The 21821-nt window shown below is 47.6% G+C and overlaps 1 protein-coding gene across 1 annotated transcript in view; it reads left to right on the forward strand.

Moving 5' to 3' along the window:
• The window catches only part of LOC137371427 (ferroxidase HEPHL1-like), a 118185-nt gene that overhangs the window by 23974 nt on the left and 72390 nt on the right, over positions 1-21821 (forward strand). Inside the window, exons 2-4 of the mRNA XM_068034009.1 lie at positions 3644-3888; positions 10087-10299; positions 21400-21579. Of these exons, the coding sequence (XP_067890110.1) occupies positions 3644-3888; positions 10087-10299; positions 21400-21579 (638 nt within the window). The remainder of the gene's footprint in view (positions 1-3643; positions 3889-10086; positions 10300-21399; positions 21580-21821) is intronic.

Here is a 21821-nt window from a genome sequence, read left to right on the forward strand (position 1 = left end):
TAGCCACGACACAATCTCATACATACCCAGTTCCTTCCACCGTGATGGCCTCTCAAAGTGAATTCAGTAAAGGCTCACCTCTTCCTATCGCACTCCAGTGCCTAGTAGCCAGATTCATCCTGAGCTCCGACACCTCTGGGAAGCTGACCAAACGCGGCCTATACCTACACTGGCAGTCCGTTGAGGGAGCAAGTTGGCATCTGAAAATGCAGCAATGAAAGAATGAGCTATTTACAGCAATGAGTCTGACCTTTTTTTATTACCACATTTGTCGCGACCACATGTCAAGAAAGCACTATATGCCAAATGAGAAATATTAATTCATCGATTTGGAAACTTAGATTAAACTTTTAATGGAAAAAGTCCTACCGGTAACTTTAAAAAAAAAAAAATACCTGACAACCAAGATAGCCACCACAATTTGCATCTGAAATAACAGGAGATCGAATTGGAGATACCAGTCTAACAAGAATCCCAGCCAGGACAATGCTTTGGCTAACCAAGTAGATTATCCAGATCACCCTCGTTCACATTCACATGAGAATCTCTCTCACACAAATAGATTACAGAGTGGAAAGTAGGTTTTGTGGTTGGATTAAAGTCCAGAATAAATTAAATCTAAATGCACAATCTGTGAGCTTGGATGATCTGGTGGTCTTCCAGCTGAAGTTGTATTCTTGAAGTCTTTGGCTGGTTAAGTGCAATTTGTGGCTGGCCTGCTTGGCTCAGCATTTTCTTGGAGGCAGACTTGTCGGTGGCTCTCTTCCCCTGATCTCTAGCAATCTGTAGGCTTGGAGGGTCCACAGTCGCAGGCGGTTTTCAAACTTGATATTTTCTGGAGAGAAAGGGAGGCACACAGCCTTTTTTGCTGCTGCACACTCAGTTACTTTTTTTTTCTCTTTGCGTGTAACAAAACTCCCAGTTTTACACAACCTGGGGAGACGGTCAAATGGTTCTCTCGATCCCCTTTGTTTTTAATGAGGTCCAAAGTCTAAAACCCAAAACCTCTCTCAGGTAGTATTGTTAGTGTTAACCCCCTGGAGAGCTGTCTCCACTCATGAATGCCCTGAGATGGCTTTGAATGTCCTGCTAACCAGCGTGATCTGGATAATCATCTCAGTTAGCCAAAACATTGTCCTGGCTGTGCTGCTTGTTAGAATAGTGTCACCAATTCAATCTCCTGGTATTTCAGATGCAAATCGTGGTGGCCATCTTGGTTTTCTGGACACAGTCAATAGAGAGAAACTGTTTCCATTCATGAAAGGATCGAGAATGAGAGGGCACAGATTTAAAGTATTTGATAAGAGAAGCAGAAGTGACATGAGGAAAAGCTTTTTAACACAGAGGGTGGTTAAGGTCTGGAATGCACTGCCTGAGGTTGGGTGGAGACAGGTTCAATTGAAGCATTCAAACGGGAATTAGACAATTGTATGAAAAAGAAGAATGTGCAGGGTTATCAGGAGAAGGCGGGGGAATGGAACTGAGGGAATTACTGTTTTGGAGAGCTGAAGCGGACATGATGGGCCTCCTTCTGCATTGTAACAATTCTATGATTCTGTCAACTTTTTTATTTTAAAAACTAACTGTAGGATATTTTCCATTCAAAGTTTCCAACCGATTGAATTAATATTTCTCATTTGGCATATAGTGCTTTCTTGACACAATGCACAGGCTACAATTAATACACCTGTGAAGCCCCAACTGTGTCTATGTGCTCTCCATATGCTTTCGTGTGATGGCAGCTGAGGTGGAGGCAGGCTGCTGTTCGGGCTGTCCCTTAGCCTGTGATGATTTTGGCAGATATTCTGTGGCTACCTGAGGCCTGGAGGGTCCTGGCTGGCTGAGGGGTTCCGACACAGCTGCAGGAAACTTCTCAGTCGTCGTGGTTACTGGAGCTGGGCTCACTGGCAGAGGCGCTGAGGAGCCACCGTTGTCCTGAGGGGAGCCCCCAGATGTGGAAGTCAGCCTATCCTCCTCCCTTTCAAGGCTCACCTGCATCTCCCTGCTGTTCAGAGAAGGACGAGGAATTGGAGCAGACTCCAGGCACCTCGTCCTTCTCGCGCCCTGCCACTGCTGTGTTGAGCTCATGGCCAAGGCGATGGTGTGCAGGTCTGTGCGTATCTGTTGGCTCTGGCTCTCTATGAAGGTCGCCAACCACTCGATGGAGGAAACCATGCGCGAACACACCTGAGACATGGCAGCACTTGTGGCATGGATGGATTCATCCATTGTCTGCTCATGGCCACGCATTGCCTCTGGCAGCTCCACTTGATGTTCCTTTTCCTCTCTATGCAACTCCAGCATGTTCTGTGCTGCCGAAACCAGAGGCTCGTTATGAGCCTGGGGTTCAGCAAGAGCCTGGCAACCACAGGCCTCCGACGATCAGTGGCCTTGGCTGTCACAGCCTCCGTCAGCTGCTTGGGGGTGTGTGTGGGGCTCTCACCAGCTTGTGACCCTGAATCTAAGCCCAAGTGCATACTTCACACCCCCCCCCCCGGCGTCGTGAATGTATCTGCGCTAGTGGAAGGTGCAGGGGAATGATGTGATTGTGTATCCTCTGCCTCCTCTTCCCCTTCCTCTTCCCCTTCTTCCTCTTCCTCCTCCTACTCCTACTCCTCCTCAGAGGTCGACTGCAGGCCCCCTGTCCCAGTGGCTGTTCTTGCTTCCAAAGTGCCATGACCTGTGTGAGAGAACACAAACATTCATGGGTTACATTGTTACAACCTCCTCATGCCAACCATGTATGATGTGGATCTCCAGAGGTGTGGTGGACACAGCAACACAATGTCTCCTCTCTCCCTCTCCCTCTCCCCCTCCCCTTCTCCCCCCTCCCCCTCCCCCTCTCTCTCTTTTGTGTGGACACTCCAGTCTTGCCATCCGTGATTGTACAGCGCCCAGGGCCCCTGCTAGCTCCAGAGCCTCCTCTTCTGCCAGCATCAGAGGACACCCATCAGGGATCCCATCACCAGTCCTAGATGTCTTCGTGAAGTCATGGGCCTGTTTCTCCTGCAATCAGAAAGAGGGACACAGTTAGACCTCGCACAAAGAACAACAAGTGACTTGTGCTAGCGGCATCCCCTTGTCCCCTGCTGGGGTGTCCTAAATGGTTCCTCTCCACATTACTCTCAGGGGACATAATGGGTCTGCCCACCCTTCAAACGTTAATGAGGCTCAGGAGTTTAAAATGGCACAGGCACCATGCCAACCACATGGGAGGGGGGGGGGGGTGGTGGTTTGCCGTCCAGATAATTCCCACCCAGAGTTAAAATATGGGCTATGGTCATTGCAATATGTCTGAATGACGAGCCAAACATCTCTTCTGACCCTTTTCTCCTGAGAATTGCCTTTTATTTTATATCCAATGGAGAAAGAGAGCTTTCATTTCAGCTCCAGTGAAATTCAAAAACCACCACATAACTCCATATATAACTCAAGGCAGATCTTTTAAAAACACCCAAGACTGAAATCTTCCAATTTGAAGCTGTTTTCTCTTCATCACATTTTGTTTCCTCTGTTCTGTTAGGACAGATATATAAGTGAAAATTCAGCACCCAGTCTTGAATTGAAGTTTTGATTTCGCATTTTAAAAAGAGTGTTTTTGCTCATATCTGATATGCCTAATCTTATTTTTGTTTATACATAGGAATGCAGCAGAATTTCTGAAAGGGGGTGAACGCAGGATTGGACAATTGTACAAAAAGGCTATCTATAAACAGTTTACTGATGGAACATATTCGACTGAGGTTCCTAAACCTAATTGGCTAGGATTTCTTGGCCCACTGCTAAGAGCAGAGGTGGAAGATTTGATTATAATTCACTTCAAAAACTTTGCATCGCGTCCTTATTCTCTGCACCCACACGGAGTCTTCTATGAGAAAGATTCTGAAGGTAACTTGCTGAGTTTTAAAAAAAAAGCAACGTCTACATTGATATAATGCCTTTCATGACCTAAGAATGTCCCAAAGCGCTTTATAGTTAATTAAGTATTTTTGAAGTGTTGTCACTGTTATAATTGTAAGAAATGAGGCAGGAAATTTGTACACAAGAAGCTCCCAAACACCAATGTCGCAGAATCACAGAATTGTTCCAGTGCAGAAGGAGGCCATTCAATGAGCAATTCACCTCCTGCCATTTCCCTGCCTTCTCCCCAAAACCCTGTACATTCTTCCTTGTCATAATAACAGTCTAAATTCCTTTTGAATGCTAACTGGATGGAGCGTTCCGCGGCAATGTGACCAGGCCCATCCTTCGCAACACCGGGGACAGATAGAACCTCAGCACGTAGTGACACTTGGAGTTTGCGTACTGGAGGTCTACACACAGCTAGGAGGAAATAGTGGATGCTCTGCGGATCATCTTCAAATCCTCACCAGATACAGGCGAGGTACCAGATGATTGGAAGTCTGCGAACATTGTACCATTGTTTAAAAACAATGTGAGGGATAGACCAAATCATTATAGGCCGATCAGTCTGACCTCGGTGGTGGGCAAATTGTTAGAGTCTATTCTGAGAGATAGGATAAACTGTCACTTGGGCACTGGTTAATCAGGGATAGTCAGCATGGATTTGTTAAGGGAAGGTCGTGTCCTCCTAACTTAATTGAATTTTTTGAGGAAGTAACAAGGAGGATTGATGAGTGTATTGCAGTGGATGTTGTCTACATGGATTTTAGTAAGGCATCTGACAAGGTCCCACATGGCAGACTAGTCAGAAAATAAAAGCCCATGGGATAAAGGGGAATGTGGCGAGTTGGATCCAAAATTGGCTCAGTGACCAGAAACAAAGGGTAATGGTCGACAGATGTTTTTGCGAATGGAAGGCTGTTTCTAGTGACGTTCCACAGGGGGAGCTCAGTGTTGGGTCCCTTGCTGCTCTGGTATATATTAATGATTTGGACTTAAATGTGGGAGGCATGATTGGGAAATTTGCAGATAACGCAAACATTGGCCGTGTAGTTGATAGTGAAGAGGATAGCTGTAGACTCCAGAATGATATCAATGGTTTGGTTGAGTGGGTGGCAAGTGGCAAATGGAATTTAATCCAGAGAAGTGTGAGGTAATTCATTTGGGGAGGGAAAACAAAACCAGGGAATACACAGTAAACAGGAGGAAATTGAGAGGGGTAGAGAAAGTGAGAGACCTTGGAGTGCATGTCCACAGGTCCCTGAAGGTGGCAGAACAGGTAGATATAGTGGTGAAGAAGGCATATGGATTGCTTTCATTTATTGGCCGAGGTATAGAATACAAAAACGGATGTAAAGCTGGAACTGTATAAAATGCTGATTAGGCCACAGGTGGAGTATTACGTTCAGTTCTGGTCACCACATTACAGGAAGGACATAATTGCTCAGGAGAGAGTACAGAGGAGATTTACAAGAATGTTGCCAGGGCTTGAAAATTGCAGCTTTTTGGAAAAATTGAGTATGCTAGGGTTGTTTTCCTTAGAACAGAGGAGGCTGAGGGTTGACTTAATTGAGGTGTACAAAATTATGAGGGGCCTAGATAGAGTAGACAGGAAGGACCTGTTGCCCCTAGCAGAGAGGGCAATTACCAGGGGGCACAGATTTAAGGTGACTGGTGGATGAATTAGAGGGGACATGAGGAAAAATGTTTTCACCCAGAGGGTGATAGGTGTCTGGAATTCACTGCCCAGACCGGTGGTGGAGGCAGAAACCCTCAACTCATTTAAAAGGTACCTGGACATGTACCTGAAGTGCTGTAACCTGCAAAACTACGGACCAGGTGCTGGAAGGTGGGATTAGATTGGGTGGCTAGTTTTTTCATCCAGTGCAGACATGATGGCCTGAATGGCCTCTTTCTGTGCCATAACCTTTCTATGGTTCTAAGAAGAGAGAAGGCATCTGGAAGCCCATCACTCTGGACCAGATGTTGGTGAACGGATTCTCATACTCCAGTTCCCTGAGATGTCATACCCACATCAGTTGCTCCACAATTTTCAATCTTGCAATCCATCTATTACCCTCACAGCATTCTTTAGTTTAGTTTAGATTTAGTTTAGAGATACAGCACTGAAACAGGCCCTTCGGCCCACCGAGTCTGTGCCGACCATTAACTACCCATTTATACTAATCCTACACTAATTCCATGTTCGTACCACATCCCCACCTGTCCCTATATTTCCCTACCACCTACCTATACTAGTGGCAATTTATGATGGCCAATTTACCTACCAACCTGCAAGTCTTTTGGCTTGTGGGAGGAAACCGGAGCACCCGGAGGAAACCCACGCAGACACAGGGAGAACTTGCAAACTCCACACAGGCAGTACCCAGAATTGAACCCGGGTCGCAGGAGCTGTGAGGCTGCGGTGCTAACCACTGTGCCACTGTGCCGCCCTCTTTGCCATTTTCTGAAGTGAAGTGAAAGGCAACAAAAACTCCATTCCGTAACCACTTTATCTAGTAACACTTCCAATAATACACACAAAACTGAAATACTTAGCCTAGTGCATTCCCTTAGTGCCTGTCTTGTGTGAGTATTTGCCTGTCCTAGTGCTCCTTAACTGTGTTACCACATAGCTGCTTAAAGGCTGCTGACTCACTGGGGGAGTCTGTGGATGGCCTTACAGGATGACCTTGAGCAGCTCTGGGTCCTGTGGGCCTGGCTTCAGACTGCACCACCTCAGCATAGGTGGCAGCAGTCTGGGCTGGCTGTCTTGGAGGAAACATCAAGGGAACTGGCTGAGTGTCAGTGGTGGGAACATGAATGCTGTCATCCTGAAAGAGGACAACAGGTTCATGCTCCATGGAGCCACCATCACTCCCCTGGGCCAGCGCCTCAGCAATCTTAGTAATCTGCTGGAACACATTGCTGGATTGCTGGGAGAGCCTGCAAGCCCTGTTGAACACTGAGATCCACAACCATGATGGCACCAAACTGGGATTGCATGGCAACAAGGATGGATCTCATCACCTCAGTCTGAGCTTCCACTGCCGCACTGAGATGTTGGGTGGCTTCCACTTGTGCTGTATTGGAAGCTGAGACATCAGCCACCGGATGCTGTATCACTGCTGAGTCCATTAGTGCTGTCATGGAGTTGGTCACCACTTGCATGCTGGAAAGGATAGGCTCCAAACTCTGTGTGAAGCCCTGTACCAAGTTGGAGCTGGATTCCTCCATGCTTCTTGACAGTGATAGGACCTCTCTGGTCGGTCTGCCAATGCACCAAGTATCTCCATGTGCATGCCCATCAGCATTCTCCTGTATACCTCATCTGAGTCTTCTGCAGCACAGCTCGTCTATGACCTCTCCCTCTGGTCAGCTGGTACATGAATCATTCTTTCTCCCTAGCCTGGCTGCAGTCCAGTCAGACCTGGTGACTCACCATGTGTTTATCCTGACTCTTTGCACAGTGCCAGTGTCTGAGCTGGTGACTGCGAGTGTCAGTGATAGTGTTTCTTTCTCAGGTTTCTGGCATAGCTCTTACCTTTCATGCTGAGACTGCTGTGACTGGCCAGGCAAGAATTCGGTATCCGAAAGCATAAATGCAGAAGAGGAAGGTTAAAGTGAGGGAAGGTGGGGTGGGGTGGGAAGCAAGAGGTCCATGGTCACACCATTTGCAGCTTGCACTTCATGCCAGATAACAGGGTGAGGGGGGATTTGAGAGCAGCATAAGGCAGGAACATACCATCATCCTGTTCTGAGTGATGCTAGATGCAACAGCCCCAGTAACAACTGGCCCCATGATGTGCAGGACGGTCTGCTCCAGAGGCCTCAGTTTGATGCAGGTGTGCCTGTCCTCTGTTGGTTCTCTGCTATTCACTGTGGTTTGTCCCACTTTGTCCAGCAAGACCGAGGGAAGAATATCAGTCAGTGTGTTACAATATATTTGGGTGATATGCCTGCCTTGGATGAATAGCTAGAGGTTTGTGGAATCTGTGAAAGTGGATATCAGGCTGGCAGCATTGGGACATGTGTGAAGGTGAGGTGGAGTATCTGAATGTTAGGGTGTAAGTCCTGATTGCTGATGAGTGAGTGATGGGGTTGTGGTGGATTTAGCAGCGTGAGGTGTTGGTGGAGTGGTGGGTAGGCGATGTCATGTGAAGATGCATTCACTGACCTTGACCACTGGTGATCATTGGACTTTTTCCAGCTCTGCAGCCAGGTCCTTGGGCCATCATCTAGGAATTGATGTCCATGGCCACCTGCTCCCATTCCCTTCACAGGGTGTACCTGACGTGCCTCTTAGTCCTCTTTGAGTATATATCATCATTCCTCTTTTCCACCCCATCGCCAATGTCTCCAACACCACATCAGAAAACCTAGGAGCCCTCTCTCTTGCTTGTTGCTCCATTTGTTGTACTTTTCCTTTCAGCCACATCTTTCACAGACAGTCTGCAGCAGTTCCTGTTGAATGAGTGCAGCTGCCTTTAAGAGGCCCAGGCTAATTGAACGTTACACTAGCCACACAGGCTGCTGGGTCCCTTGTTGAATGTGGCCAATCAGCAGTGCGTTCCATGCTGGCAGCACACTGGAATCATTCAGATGAGGAAGCAACACTAAGTTTGCTTGCTGACTGCTTCAACAGCAGCAGGGGCAGAGTTAGCATCGCGATTCCCAGGCCCGAATGCAGGCCTTATCCAATTTTCCCCTTGCATGTTTATGATTTCTAGAACTATCCAGGCTGCTCTTTATTTATTTACAATTAGATCTGCGCTACTTAAATTCCTTAGAATCTTTATGGCCTATCAAATATCCAAGTGGACCCCGACTTTAGGGTCACCGGTTAGATCTAGAACTGTTCCTAAATTATCACATTTGATAGTTCCTGTTAATAAGAGGATAGAAATATATGTGAATGACTGTAAACATTCTGGGCTGAATTTTCCCAGCCCATTGGAGACAGGTTGGGAGGCGGGAGGGCTGGCAATATGGCGAGGAAAGGCTTTGGGAGGGGAGCCCAATGTCTTGCTGCCACCATGGCATATTGCCAGTGGTGGGAGCCTTAGCGGTGTGGCTGCCCAGCAATTAATTGCCCAATTAAGGTCACCACATGCTCCTGCAGGCATTTTGCCCGCATCGGGATTGCTCACCCCTGCATGGGGAGACCACCAGGTAAACCTTGGCCGCCTTCCAGCAGGTTCCTGGGGCAGAGTGGGGTGCTCCATGGCCACAGAGGGAACCCCCAGTGGCAATGACTGCCCTCAACTGGGCAGCGGCCCCAGTGGCAACCTGCCAATTGGCTGCCACCAGCTAAAGTCTGCCCCAGGGTCCCACTGCCCACCTGAGCGGGTTCGCCGCCTGCTTTCGGTATCAGCGGTGGGACTTCAGTGTCACCCAAAAAATTCAGCCTTCTAATTCTGCTGGGTACTTTTTCATGGTGAAGATCTGATAGTTTGCCTCTAAATAAAAGCTTTCTTCTGCTACTCATATGTAACACCGAGAAAATTGGTAAAGAGCGCTGCATAAAATGCAAAGACTTTTCCCTATTTATTACGGCGAAATCCTTGGCTTTCTTCTTTGCCTTCTGTCTCTTAAGGACATCTTTCATTTGTTATTTTTTCAGGTTGTTTTTCTTCAGGTTTGCACTTGCTGCTGTTCAATATTCAGTGTATTCACACCTAATCTGTACTAATGCTTTGTCTTTCAACACACCATTAACATATTGTTTGCCTTCTCTCCATGACCTTTTGGTCAGCTATGTGGCCTGGTCCAATCTGCACCTTCTCCTTTGTTATCTCTTGCCCCACCCCCACCTCACTTGTTTATAATCTGTGACTTTTCTAATATTTGTCAGTTCCGAAGAAGGGTCACTGACCCGAAACGTTAACTCTGCTTCTCTTTCCACAGATGCTGCCAGACCTGCTGAGTGGTTCCAGCATTTCTTGTTTTTGTTTCATTTGTTATTGCCCTTTTCCAACACTATTTCCATCTGATACTGTTGTCGCTTTATTTAGCTATTGAAGTCTTCTGCTTACAAGGATATTTCTAATTTTCTGAAACTAGCTCAGTCAGTATTCTGCAGTTTTCCAGTGACCTCATTTGACTTGCTTTTATACACTAATTTTGTAATTCATGTCCTTAGAGATATCGGTCCACATGTTAAAGATCTGTTCTTTCTTACAGGTGCTTTTTATCCTGATCGTACATCAGGCAAACAGAAGATGGATGATGCTGTACCACCAGGGGGAAGCCACATATACAGGTGGATTGTAAAGAAAGAGTATGCACCAACAGATGCTGATCCCACTTGTTTAACCTGGATTTACCATTCCCATGTCGATGCTCCAAGGGACATTTCCTCAGGTTTGATCGGAGCACTGCTAACATGTAAGAAAGGTACAGTCTCAAACCTTGAAATTACCCTCCAGATTTCAAATCTTTACTTGGTCTAACACTTCTTTTTCGATAAAGTTTGACTCAGACAGGTCTTAGAACTGGCTGGTGTTCAAAGTAAAACAATTCACAGATCTGGGTTATAGAAGAAAGATTAGAGGGACTAGATTTCCCTCACTTGCCAGCTCTGAATTCCCCTCCAGGCAACTCCTGAAGTCTTAACTCTCATTAAATCACTTGTCTAGTCTGGATTCCAGAAAAGCAGTATCCTGCTGCCAATTCTCTGTTATAGAGTCATAGAGAGATACAGCACTGAAACAGGCCCTTCGGCCCACTGAGTCTGGGCCAACCAACAACCACCCATTTCTACTAATCCTACATTAACCCCATGTTCCCTACAACATCCCCACCTTCCCTCAATTCTCCTCCCACCTACCTATACTAGGGGCAATTTACAATGGTCAATTTACCTAAAAACCTGCAAGTCTTTGACTGTGGGAGGAAACCGGAGCACCCGGCGGAAACCCACGCGGTCACAGAGAAAACTTGCAAACTCCACACAGGCAGTACCCAGAACCGAACCCGGGTCACTGGAGCTGTGAGGCTGCGGCTCCTTAATCCTGTGGCAGATTCAGTTTCCTGTGTCTGTGCCCATCCTAGAACCACCAAAAAACATTTACACATTCCTGGTCTGTTTTGTCAGAGCTTCTGGTGGGCCCTTTAAGGATCACTGGGCTACACATTGCCTGCTACAAATGGGCAGTGAGTGCACAGTGCATGTTCCACCCATTTGTACTTTGAAATTGCAAACAAGGTTGATGTGTAGTAAAGGATATTGCAATTTACCCTTTACAAATAGCCTCCCTCCTGAAACTGGCAAGCACTCTGGCCGCTTATCTAAGGACCCTATCAGTGTTGGTGGTAGCGGAACAGAGGTGACATAAACAAGGCAGTGAGTGATCTGGGGCCATGTTCAGGCCACTACTGTCCTGCTTTCATGGAAGTTGTTATAATCAGCCTTCCTAATTCACAGACATAAGTGATGAGCATTGATCTTTTTTTAACTGTTTACTGAACACAGGTGAGATGGTCAGTTGAATTCAAAGTTGAAAAAAAGGATGAAAGACTTCCCCTCTGATCCCAGTCTGTCTTTCTCCCTCACGTGTGTAATCAATAATTAGTATTTACCTTTTTATAATAAGCGAACATGGGTGAGATAATTCATTAGCTTCAAAATTCAACTTAAAAAATTGAATCTACATTAACATGACTCCTCTTTCTCACCCTGTCTTTCTCTGTCCCTCTTTCAGGGTGGGATTTTTATTAGTTTGTGAGGGTGGGAAAGGGGGCGGGCACTTGCTTAAACCCGCCCATCAGTTCATTGTGCCAGTTTCCCGACACAAAACTGGCACGCTCCAGTTGAAAGGGTAGAGTTGGGAGAAGGAAGAGACAACCTGCCCGCTCTATGCAATGACCATGTAAGCCCAGTAACATCCTTGTCAACTCGTTATAGGGCCAGTTTAGGATTTTCTTTCTAATATGCGGGTTCGACACAATGTCAGAGGCACTGACATGGGAGAGTGAGCTGGAACAGCAGGACAGAAGAAAGAAGCAGCATTGAAAAGGGAAGTTCGGAACGCCCTCATTCACAGGCTACCAGTGATGCTCAGTGAGAAGAATTATCTTTCACATCGCTACCCTCCTGACAAAGGCATTTTAAGGAGGCCATTGTGGGGGGTGGGGTGATGGGTGGGGAAAGTGGGGGGGACGTATCCTTCAGCTAACAGTTCTCAAGGGCTCATGAAGGGCTGTGGGGCGTTTTCAGGGAGACTCTGCATTCCATTGCTAATGAAGGAAGGGAATTGGAGAAACAAATTGACTCCTGAAAACACAGCCAGGCGCCAACGTCATCAGTGCTTTCCAGCTGTGCACTTGCGCAGAACGATTTCTTCCTGCCAATAGGGTGCTGCACATGCATAGCCTACGTCAGCACCCGGCTTGCCAGGACTAATTCGCGCATGCATGCGAAAACATCATCACTTAGAGTGGGAGGGAGCTGGAAGAAGAAGTGGGGGGACGGAGCGAGGGGAAGAGGCGGGAGGAAGAAGTGGGAGGGAGCAGGGACGGCTCCTTTCCCCTCACCCCGGCCGCTCGCTGCAGGCTTTGCTGAGGGGAGGAAGCGGTGAGGCCGGGAGCGAGCATATGGGGTCGGGGGGGGGGGGGGGGAGGCAGGGAGTGAGTGGCTAAGGGGTGACTGGGTGACGCCGGAGCGAGTGGCCGAGAGGGGGATGGGTAAGTGGCGAGGCCTGGAGCGAGCAGCCGGAGGGGGTTGGAAGTGGGGAGCAAGTGGCTGAGGGGAGGAAGCGGCGAGATTGGGAGAGAGTGGCTGAGGGAAGGTAGCGGCAAGGCGGGGAGCAAGCGTTGAGCAAATGGGCATCAGAAGGAGCGGCGAAGAGAAGCGCGATGGCAGGAGGGAGCAGGATATTGTTGAGGCTGGGATGGAGGCGGCAATAGCAGCCATTGAGGGGGTTTAGGTTTAATTTGTTTTTCATAAATTGAGCAGCACCATCTTTATTACTGGCAGCTGCCTGAGACGTCGCAGACAGTGATGCTTCAGTGGATGAGGCTGCATTTGTGCATGTCCCAGTACTGCGCCATCTAGTGGTTGCATTGTCAGCAAATGCAGCCTTGGAGAAAATGGGATCAAGCTTCTGAGTTTGGTTTGACCAGTGGCAAGGAACAGCATCTGTCAGAGCAGAAGCAGACCCCTAGGCAACGGGACAAAGGGATGAGGAAGGAGGGCAGGAAGGCTCCAGACTCTCCACCTTACGCAGTCCGTCACTGTGCAAACGCTCACTTCCCATTCTCCCGCATCTGGCAACATGAAGTGGAAACACACAAGCCAGCCTTAGTGCAGCAACTTTCCCAATGCTTTATTGATTAACATTTCACTATTACTTAGATGGAAATATTCAAGTGACCCATGAAGTGACAACATGATGGTCTGCACTCACGGCCCTTCCTACGAGGATGAGTTGGAGGCAGACTGCTCGCTAGTGCTGGCCTGTGCCTGAGATGCCTGTGGTGGTCGGCCTCGGAGTGGAGGTGCTGGGGGAGGTGCACTTTCAAAGGCTGCTACACCACCAATGCAATGGGGGCAACCTTTGTCACAGAGTGTGACTCCACAGATGTTTCCCTTATGGGAGGGGCCAACAGTGCTATCAAGCGGCACTTGCTTAGCAATAACCTGCTCATTGATGTTCAGTTTGGGTTCCACGAGGGACGCACAGCTCCTGACTTCATTGCAGCCTTGGTTCAAACATGGACAAAAGAGCTGAACTCAAGAGGTGAGGTGAGAGTGACTGCCCTTTACGTCAAGGCAGCATTTGAACCAGTATGACATAAAGGAGCCCTAACAAAACTGGAGTCAATGGGAATCAGGGGGAAAACTCTCTGCTGGTTGAAGTCATACCAAGCACAAGGAAGATGGTTGTGGTTGTTGGAGGTCTATCATCTCAGTTCTAGGACATCACTGCAGGAGTTCCCCAGCGTAGTGTCCTAAACCGAATCATCTTCAGCTGCTTCATCAATGACCTTCCCTCCATCATAAGGTCAGAAGTTGGGATGTTTGCTGATGATTGCAGTGTTCACATCCATTCGTGACTCCTCCGATACTGAAGCAGTCCATGTTCAAATGCAACAAAACCTGGACAACATCCAGGCTTGGGCTGTTAAGTGGCAAGTAACATTCACGCCACACAAGTGCCAGGCAATGACCATCTCAAACAAGAGAGAGTCTAACCATCTCCCCTTGCTGTTCAGTGGCATTATCATCGCTGAATTCCCCACCATCAACATTCTGGGGGTCACCATTGACCAGAAACTGAACTGGAGCAGCCACATAAATGCTGTGGCTACAAAAGCAGGTCAGAGGCTGGGAATTCTGCAACGAGTAACCCACCTCCTGTCTCCCCAATGTTTGTCCACCATCTACAAGGCACAAGTCAGGAGTGTGATGGAATACTCTCCACTTGCCTGGATGGTTGCAGCTCCAACAACGCTCAAGAACCTCCACACCATCCAGGATAAAGCAACCCACTTGATTGGCTCCCCATCCACCACCTTAAACATTCACTCCCTCCACCACTGACGCACAGTGGCAGCAGTGTGTACCATCTACAAGATGCACTGCAGCAACTCACCAAGGCTCCTAAGACAGCACCTTCCAAACTCACGACCTCTACCACCTAGAAGGACAAGGGTAGCAGATGCATGGGAACACCACCAGCTGCAAGTTCCCTTTCAAGTCACACACCATCCGGACTTGGAACTATATCGCATTTCCTTCACTGTCGCTGGGTCAAAATCTTGGAACTGCCTTCCTAACAGCACTGTGGGTGTACCTACCCCAAATGGACTGCAGCGGTTCAAGAAGGCAGCCCACCACCTTCTCAAGGGCAATTAGGGATGGGCAATAAATGCTGGCCTGGCCAGCGAAGCCCACAAAACCCGAAAGAATAAAAAAAAACATAGCTACTGACGTGTGAAGGAACCCATAGATGCAGAGTAGGGGTACAGTTCCTGTCATGGGACAATGCGAGCGACTGTAGAGAAGATCATTGGTCTGCTGAAGATGAGATTCAGGTGCCTACATTCAATTTGCCCCAGCGAGGGTCTCGCATATCATGGTCTGCTGTGCACTGCACAACCTGACACTACAGATGAGGGAGGCCTTGAACAATGAGGATGCGGAGGAGGAAGCTGGTTAAGCTTCGACGGATGAGGGACCCCAGGGTCAACAGGAGGGACACCATGAGATAGGTGCGAGGGAGGCTTGCGATGCTGTTATAAATTCATGTCCCCTTTGATCCTTACTGCCACGTGTACATTGACAAATAAAGCCTTACCATTATGTAGCCCTGTTGTCACCTTCTTTCCTTCAGGAAGCATTCCCTCATTGATCAGTTGCATAGTGCTGAGTGGGCCAGGCTCCAGACTGGACCCCTCACAGCATGATGTCTCACTTCGAGCCTCTTCACAGAAGTTGGGTTGAAACAAAGGGCCAAAAGCCTCATGGAAGAGGAAGGATATCTTGCCTGGTTTGAAAAAAAAAACTTAACGATTGTAACAGCAGATGGTACCCTTTCCATCTACGGTACACAATCTCCTGTGAAAACCCTGTGATTCGCCATTCTTTTGTGTGCCCTCCTACAAGGTTCTCCCTGAGCTGTCAGCTAAAGTGGAGTCAGGCTGCTGACCTTGCTGCCTGTTGGCTAGCGATGACCTTGGCGGCTGTCTTCTGGTTGCCTGAGGCCTGGTGGGCCCGGGCATGTCGGGGTCCTCCTGCACAGAACAAGCAGCTTCCTCTGTTGTCAGGGATTTATTTATTTATAGTTACAGCACTGAAACAGTCCCTTCGGCCCACCGAGTCTGTGCCGACCATCAACCACCCATTTATACTAATCCTACATTAATCCCATTACCCTCTCAAATCCCCACCTTCCCTCAATTTCCCTACCACCTACCTATACTAGGGGCAATTTATAATGAACAATTTACCTATCAACCTGCAACTCTTTGGCTATGGGAGGAAACCGGAGCACCTGGCGAAAACCCACGCGGTCACAGGGAGAACTTGCAAACTCCGCACAGGCAGTACCCAGAATCGAACCCAAGTCGCTGGAGCTGTGAGGCTGGGGATGATGGAGGCCTTGGTGTCAGCGAAAGAGGGGCAGAGTAACTGCTGTCTTCACCAGGAGCACCCTGAGAGGAGCCCCTAGCAGCGGTGGGCAGCCGCTCCTCCTCCTTTGCAAATCACACTTGTGCCTTCCTGCTGATCTGAGAGGGTAGAGGACCTGATGGTGACTCCGGGTTCCCTATCCCCCTATCACTTTGCCTCTGCTGCCTTGCGCCCATGGTCAAGAAGAGGGTATGCAGGTCTGCACGAATGTCCTGCAAACACCGTGCTCTTCTGGATGTGGCTGTCCAACAGAGCTGCCAGTCTCTCAATGGAGGATGCCTCTCGTGCACCATTCAGAGACAGTGCAGCACTCAAGGCCTGGATGGACTCCTCCATCATCAGCGTTTGGGCACACATAGCCTCTGGCATCTCTGCCAGATGTTGCCTGACCTCGCTGCAGCTCCAGCATTTCCTGTGATGCTGGTGTCACGTCATGAGCCTGGGACTCACTATGGGCCTGGCCTCCCACAGCTCTTCGACTGTCAGAAGCCTGGGCTGTCACAGCCTCTGTCAGCTGCTCGGGCACATGTGTGCTGTGCTCACCAGCTTGTGTGCCCAAATCTAACCGAGACCGCATACTCACCAACATGCAAGTATCTGTGCTGGTGGAGGGTGCAGGGGTGTGAGGTGATGCTGGACCATTTGAGACGCCGCCCTCCCCCTCAAAGGTGGTAGGCTCTCCCACCGTCTCAGAGGCTCCTCAAATAGGCACTTCATGACCTGCATGAGAGAACAGAGACCTGGAAGGTTCAAGGACCTCCCCTCCCGACATAGCACACACCACTACATTGGAGATCCCATTAGGCACTGGATGTCTGATGTGCAGCATGGCTCCATCGTAGCAGATGCATCCTTGAGCCCCGTTACGACCTTATTCACTGTCTTAGGAAGGTGCCCCATCTCTCTCTCTCTGCAATGCTTCTTCCATCCTGTGGTCCAGCCAGCTCCATGGCCGCCTCCTCCTCCTCCATCAGGTTCAGGACATGGAGAATTGGCAGCCCACCACCAGTCTTGGGCTGCTCTCTGTGATTGTGTGCAATCTTCTCCTGCAGACAGAGGGATGAAGCTGTTGGTGCTCCAGCAAGAACAATCCCAAGATGTATGCTGGTGGTAGTCCAGCTGCCATTAAAGGGAGCACACGGATGTCGCCTGCATGTGGCCCCTTTCCTGGGAGCTCATGAGGGTCTGCAATGGCAAGTGGCTTCATTTCCGTCCCATTTCACCATGCCACAGCCAGTTTTCATGTATCCCCTAACCCTTAGCCCATGTCTGGGTGGGTACTCCCTCTCCACCCAACATACCCTCCCGCTTTGCCAGATGCAGGACCCAAGAGGTGAAGGCATTAAGAAGCACTTACTTCCGCTGCCCGGATTAGGTCCTTTAGCTGCTTGCAGCGCTATAGCCATGTCCTTGGAGTGACCCCACAGCTGCTGATCTCCTCCGTTATCTGCTGCCAGGCTTGCTTGGTTAGGTTCCCAGCTCTCCTCCTCCCGTCCCTAAGGAATAGTATATGCCGCCTTTCCCTGGCAACCTCTAAGAGCACCTGGAGGGAGTGTGGGGCCACCTAAGGTTTACTTTCTGCCATCGCTCTGCAGCCTCTCTGAACTCTGCTACCCCTATGACTGCAGACATCAACATTACATGCAGGTCTGGCAGCCCATTAAAAATGACGCCAGCACCTGCAGCGGTGTCAGGTGATGCTAGAATCTCCCCTTCGCCCCTGCCACCCACCAAGTAATTGGTCAGCCTCTGCGGCTCATTGCCCTTAATTGACTGGCCACCGCTGGATCGCCTGCAGCCGTCTGTTCCTGGTCCCAACGTGGCCCGCGCTCGCTTCCGGTCCCAACGTGGCCCGCGCTCGCTTCCGGTCCCAACGTGGCCCGCGCTCGCTTCCGGTCCCAACGGCGTGACTGACTTCTGTCAAACAAAATCTGGCCCCATGTCTCTGTAACGATGATTAGATCAGAACCATTTATCTCTATTTGTGCCACAAGTTCACCTACCTTATTGTGGATGCTTCACACATTCACGTAAAGAGCCTTTCACTTTTTTTTAACTTCTATTCTTTGCATGGACCTTGTTCGCTGGTGCACTATTACCATTAAAATTTCTGTCCCTTCCTGTCCCACTCTGCTTGTCTTTTACCCACATCGATAGACTGTTCTAGTGTCCTGATTTTTCTCTTTGGATTTCTAAATCTACCTTCACCTGAACCCTCCCCTTTCCCTATTTGTTTAAAGCCCTATCCACAGCTCTAGTTATACGATTCACCAAGACACTAATCTCAGCCCAATTTAAGTGCAGCCCACCCCAACAGAACAGCTCCCTCCCCAACACTGATGCTGTTGCCCCACGAATCGAAACCCCTTCTTCCCACACCACTCTTTGAGTCACATGTTTAAATCTCTAATCTGCTTGACCCTTTGCTAATTGGTGCATGACCCAGGTAATAATCCAGAGGTTATTACCTTTGAGGTGCTATGTTTTAATTTGGACCCTAACTCCTCAAACTCTGTCAGCACAACGTCATTCCTAGTTCTACCTCTGTCATTGGTTCCTAAGTGGACCATGACAACTGGATCCTCCCCCTCTCACTCCAAGTTCAGCTCCAGCCACGTGTAGATGTCCTTAACCCTGGCCACGGACAGGCAACACAACCTTCGGAGCTCCCGCTCACAGCTGCAGAGAACAGTATCTATCCCCCCCCCAACTATACTGTCCCTATCATTATCACATTCCTTTGCACTCCCCCCACCTGAATGGCAAGCTGCACCAAGGTGCCATGGTCAGTTTGCTCATCCATCCTGCAGTCCTTTTTCTCATCCACACAGGTGGCAAGTACCACGTACCAGTTGGTCAAAGGCAAGGGCTGAGGCTCTTCCAACACTTCATCCTGAGTCCACATACCTGCCTGACTCGCAGTCACACCCTCCTGCCCCTGACTATTGGCTAACTCTAAAGCTCTACTTAACCTAAGGAGTGTGACTGCCTCCTGGATCAAAGTGTCCTGGTGACTCTACCCCTCCCTGATTTCCCACAATGTCTGCAGCTCAGACTCCAGCTCAGCAACTCTGAGCCCAAGTTGCTCCAGCTGCAAATTTATCACCGATGTGGTTGTCCGGGACTGCACTGCATTCCACAGATTCCCACACATTGCAGTCATGGCAGACCACCACCAGCCCTGCCATGTCTGTCTAACCTCATTAATTATTTGATTTGTTAATTTGTTATTAATTTAGTTAGCTAATGTAATAGCAAGTTACAGTTTCTTAGCTTGGAGACAACAGAAGAACACTCATCAACTATTGGAGGTAAAACAAAAGAATAAAAAGCAAACTTCCTGCCCCTTCCCCACCAAATTCCCGACTTAGCACTAGGTCCATAAAGCACTCTATTCCCAGATCACTGTGTGGTAGCAAACTCTGTCTCGTTTTTATAGACGGCTTATGACTCACACCGAAGTTACAACTGTTAAGTTAGCTTCCTGTTACAGTTGATTGATAGTTAACTGCCACTGCCAAGCAATTTTTGTTTACTAAGTATCTTAACTAGCTTGCAGGTTTAAAGTTCTAAATCAGAGTCTGCCTGTTCATCTAAGTCAGAGCTTGAGAAATACTTACCAGAGAGATCCCAATTGCACCAAATTTCTGACTTAGTGCTCAGTCCGCAAAGCTCTTCATTCTCAGATCACTCTCTGCTCCACACTTTAAATACTTTAAAAATGACTTCCACTGTTAGCACTTCATTTTTGCGATAAGACTTTTGTCAGGCAAGCCCCCCATCTGCCAAGAATGAGGAAAATGAATTTCACCACATGAACGTTAAAACTTAAAATTGCAAGCCCCTGACTGTAGAGAGACATTAGCATATCAACAGACAAGTACTTCAAAGGACAAAGGAGCTATTCCCTGCTCCAATTTAATCCACAATGGACTTTTGATTACAAGACGTTGAAGGTGGAAAGGCTAGCATTCCAGATTGACTGCTAAGAAGAAGGTTTAAGAAGAATACAGGGCTCCAACGAAAAGTAAGAGCTGTCTACAATCAAGGACTCTACGGCGAGCTGGAAACACAAACAGTAACAAGAAACCCCTTTTTAGAGACTGCCTCATATATCTCCATTTTATTTTTCTTCTCTTTTCTGTCCCTATTTGCATGTGTGTATTACGTGTGCATGCTAGCATGGGCACGTCGTATATCCGTAGGCGTTAACTGTATTAGAGTTTAAGGTTTAATAAATTTCATTTCTTTTAAACCTAAAGAAAACCTGGTATGCTCATTTCCTTATATAAAAGCAAAATACTGCGGATGCTGGAAATCTGAAACAAGAAATGCTGGAATCACTCAGCAGGTTTGGCAGCATCTGTGGAAAGAGAAGCAGAGTTAACGTTTCGGGTCAGTGACCCCCCTTCGGAACTGCTCATTTCCTTGCCTTATAATTGGAAAGCTGTGAACAAGGAATCACGAAGGGGGAGCTCAAAACACAGTGTGTTTAAAATTGAACCTTTTTACAATAAGACCAGGTGAAGACAGTAAAAGACCCCTAAACACCTTTCTCACCTGGTCAAAACACTTTTGTCAGTTAGTATTGCATATATTTGTAGCTTAATTATGAATAGTTTTATCTGTTGCAAGGTATTAGTCTGAAACCAAACTGGAATGTAATTGCAAAGGATTTTGTGCTTATCTGCTCCAAATTCCAAATTTTGCAAGTTCATTGTAAATTGACCTCCTCACCCTGAAATGATTTCTTGGTAAAATGTACGATGCGTAATGCAACATTTTGAAAACTAGCATCTTGATCTGTAGTTGAGCGTATCTTGCTCAAATTGATATTTCTGAGCTATTGAGGATTGGCAGGAAGTTTAAAAAAAAAGTGGCCTTCAGGACACCATTGTATGATTGTTGTTAATGTTCGAAACTAAGGTAGCGTTATATTCAGGAAGCCAGTTTGTGAAGGATGGTACTGGAGGCGATCTTTACTCAGTCTTACATTTATTTAGAGCTAAACATTACAAGAATACACCTCCTAACTCAATCACCTCATCATTTCAATAGGTGTCTCTTTATAATGGGCTCAAGTGAAACCCTAGTTAATGACCACCACCTGCATACAATTAAACACAATAACAAATTAACGAGCAGTATCTAACTTTACAAAATTAAGGGCAAACTTACCTTTGATTTATATTACACTGAGGTGAGTACAAATATTTTATAAGTGGACTGTGTGTATGTCAAGTAACAAATTAGCAGAATTTGATGTAAGCAAAGGGACACATGTATTTTTAGCCAAATGAATGTACAAAAACCAAATTTCCTAATGTCAGACTGAGCTCCTTGTCCTGCTTTAATGTTTATAGGAATTTTGGATAATGTCACACTGGAACGTAAAGATGTTGACCTGGACTTTGTCTTGATGTTCAGTGTTGTGGATGAGAATTTGAGTTGGTATCTAGATGACAATATAAATAAGTACTGCACTATGCCATCTTCAGTTGACAAAGATGATGAGGTTTTTCAAGAAAGCAACAAAATGCATTGTGAGTATTTTTATCTAACTTCCTGCTCACTATTTGCAGAAATCTTTTATTATTTCTGGTAGAGTGCTTTGAACCTGGGAATCACTGGAGCACGTTGTTCCGACCAAGGGAGGAGTAATGCACTGTTAATTCCATCCCACTACTCCACAGGTCATAGCATATTAGTAAAGTTTCCCACCTACTGGAAAGTAGCCAAATTAAACATTCTATTTGTCCCCCAGAATAAAGCACACCAAACCAAG

This window comes from Heterodontus francisci, chromosome 6 (assembly GCF_036365525.1).
Source record: "Heterodontus francisci isolate sHetFra1 chromosome 6, sHetFra1.hap1, whole genome shotgun sequence".
NCBI classification, from domain to species: domain Eukaryota; kingdom Metazoa; phylum Chordata; class Chondrichthyes; order Heterodontiformes; family Heterodontidae; genus Heterodontus; species Heterodontus francisci.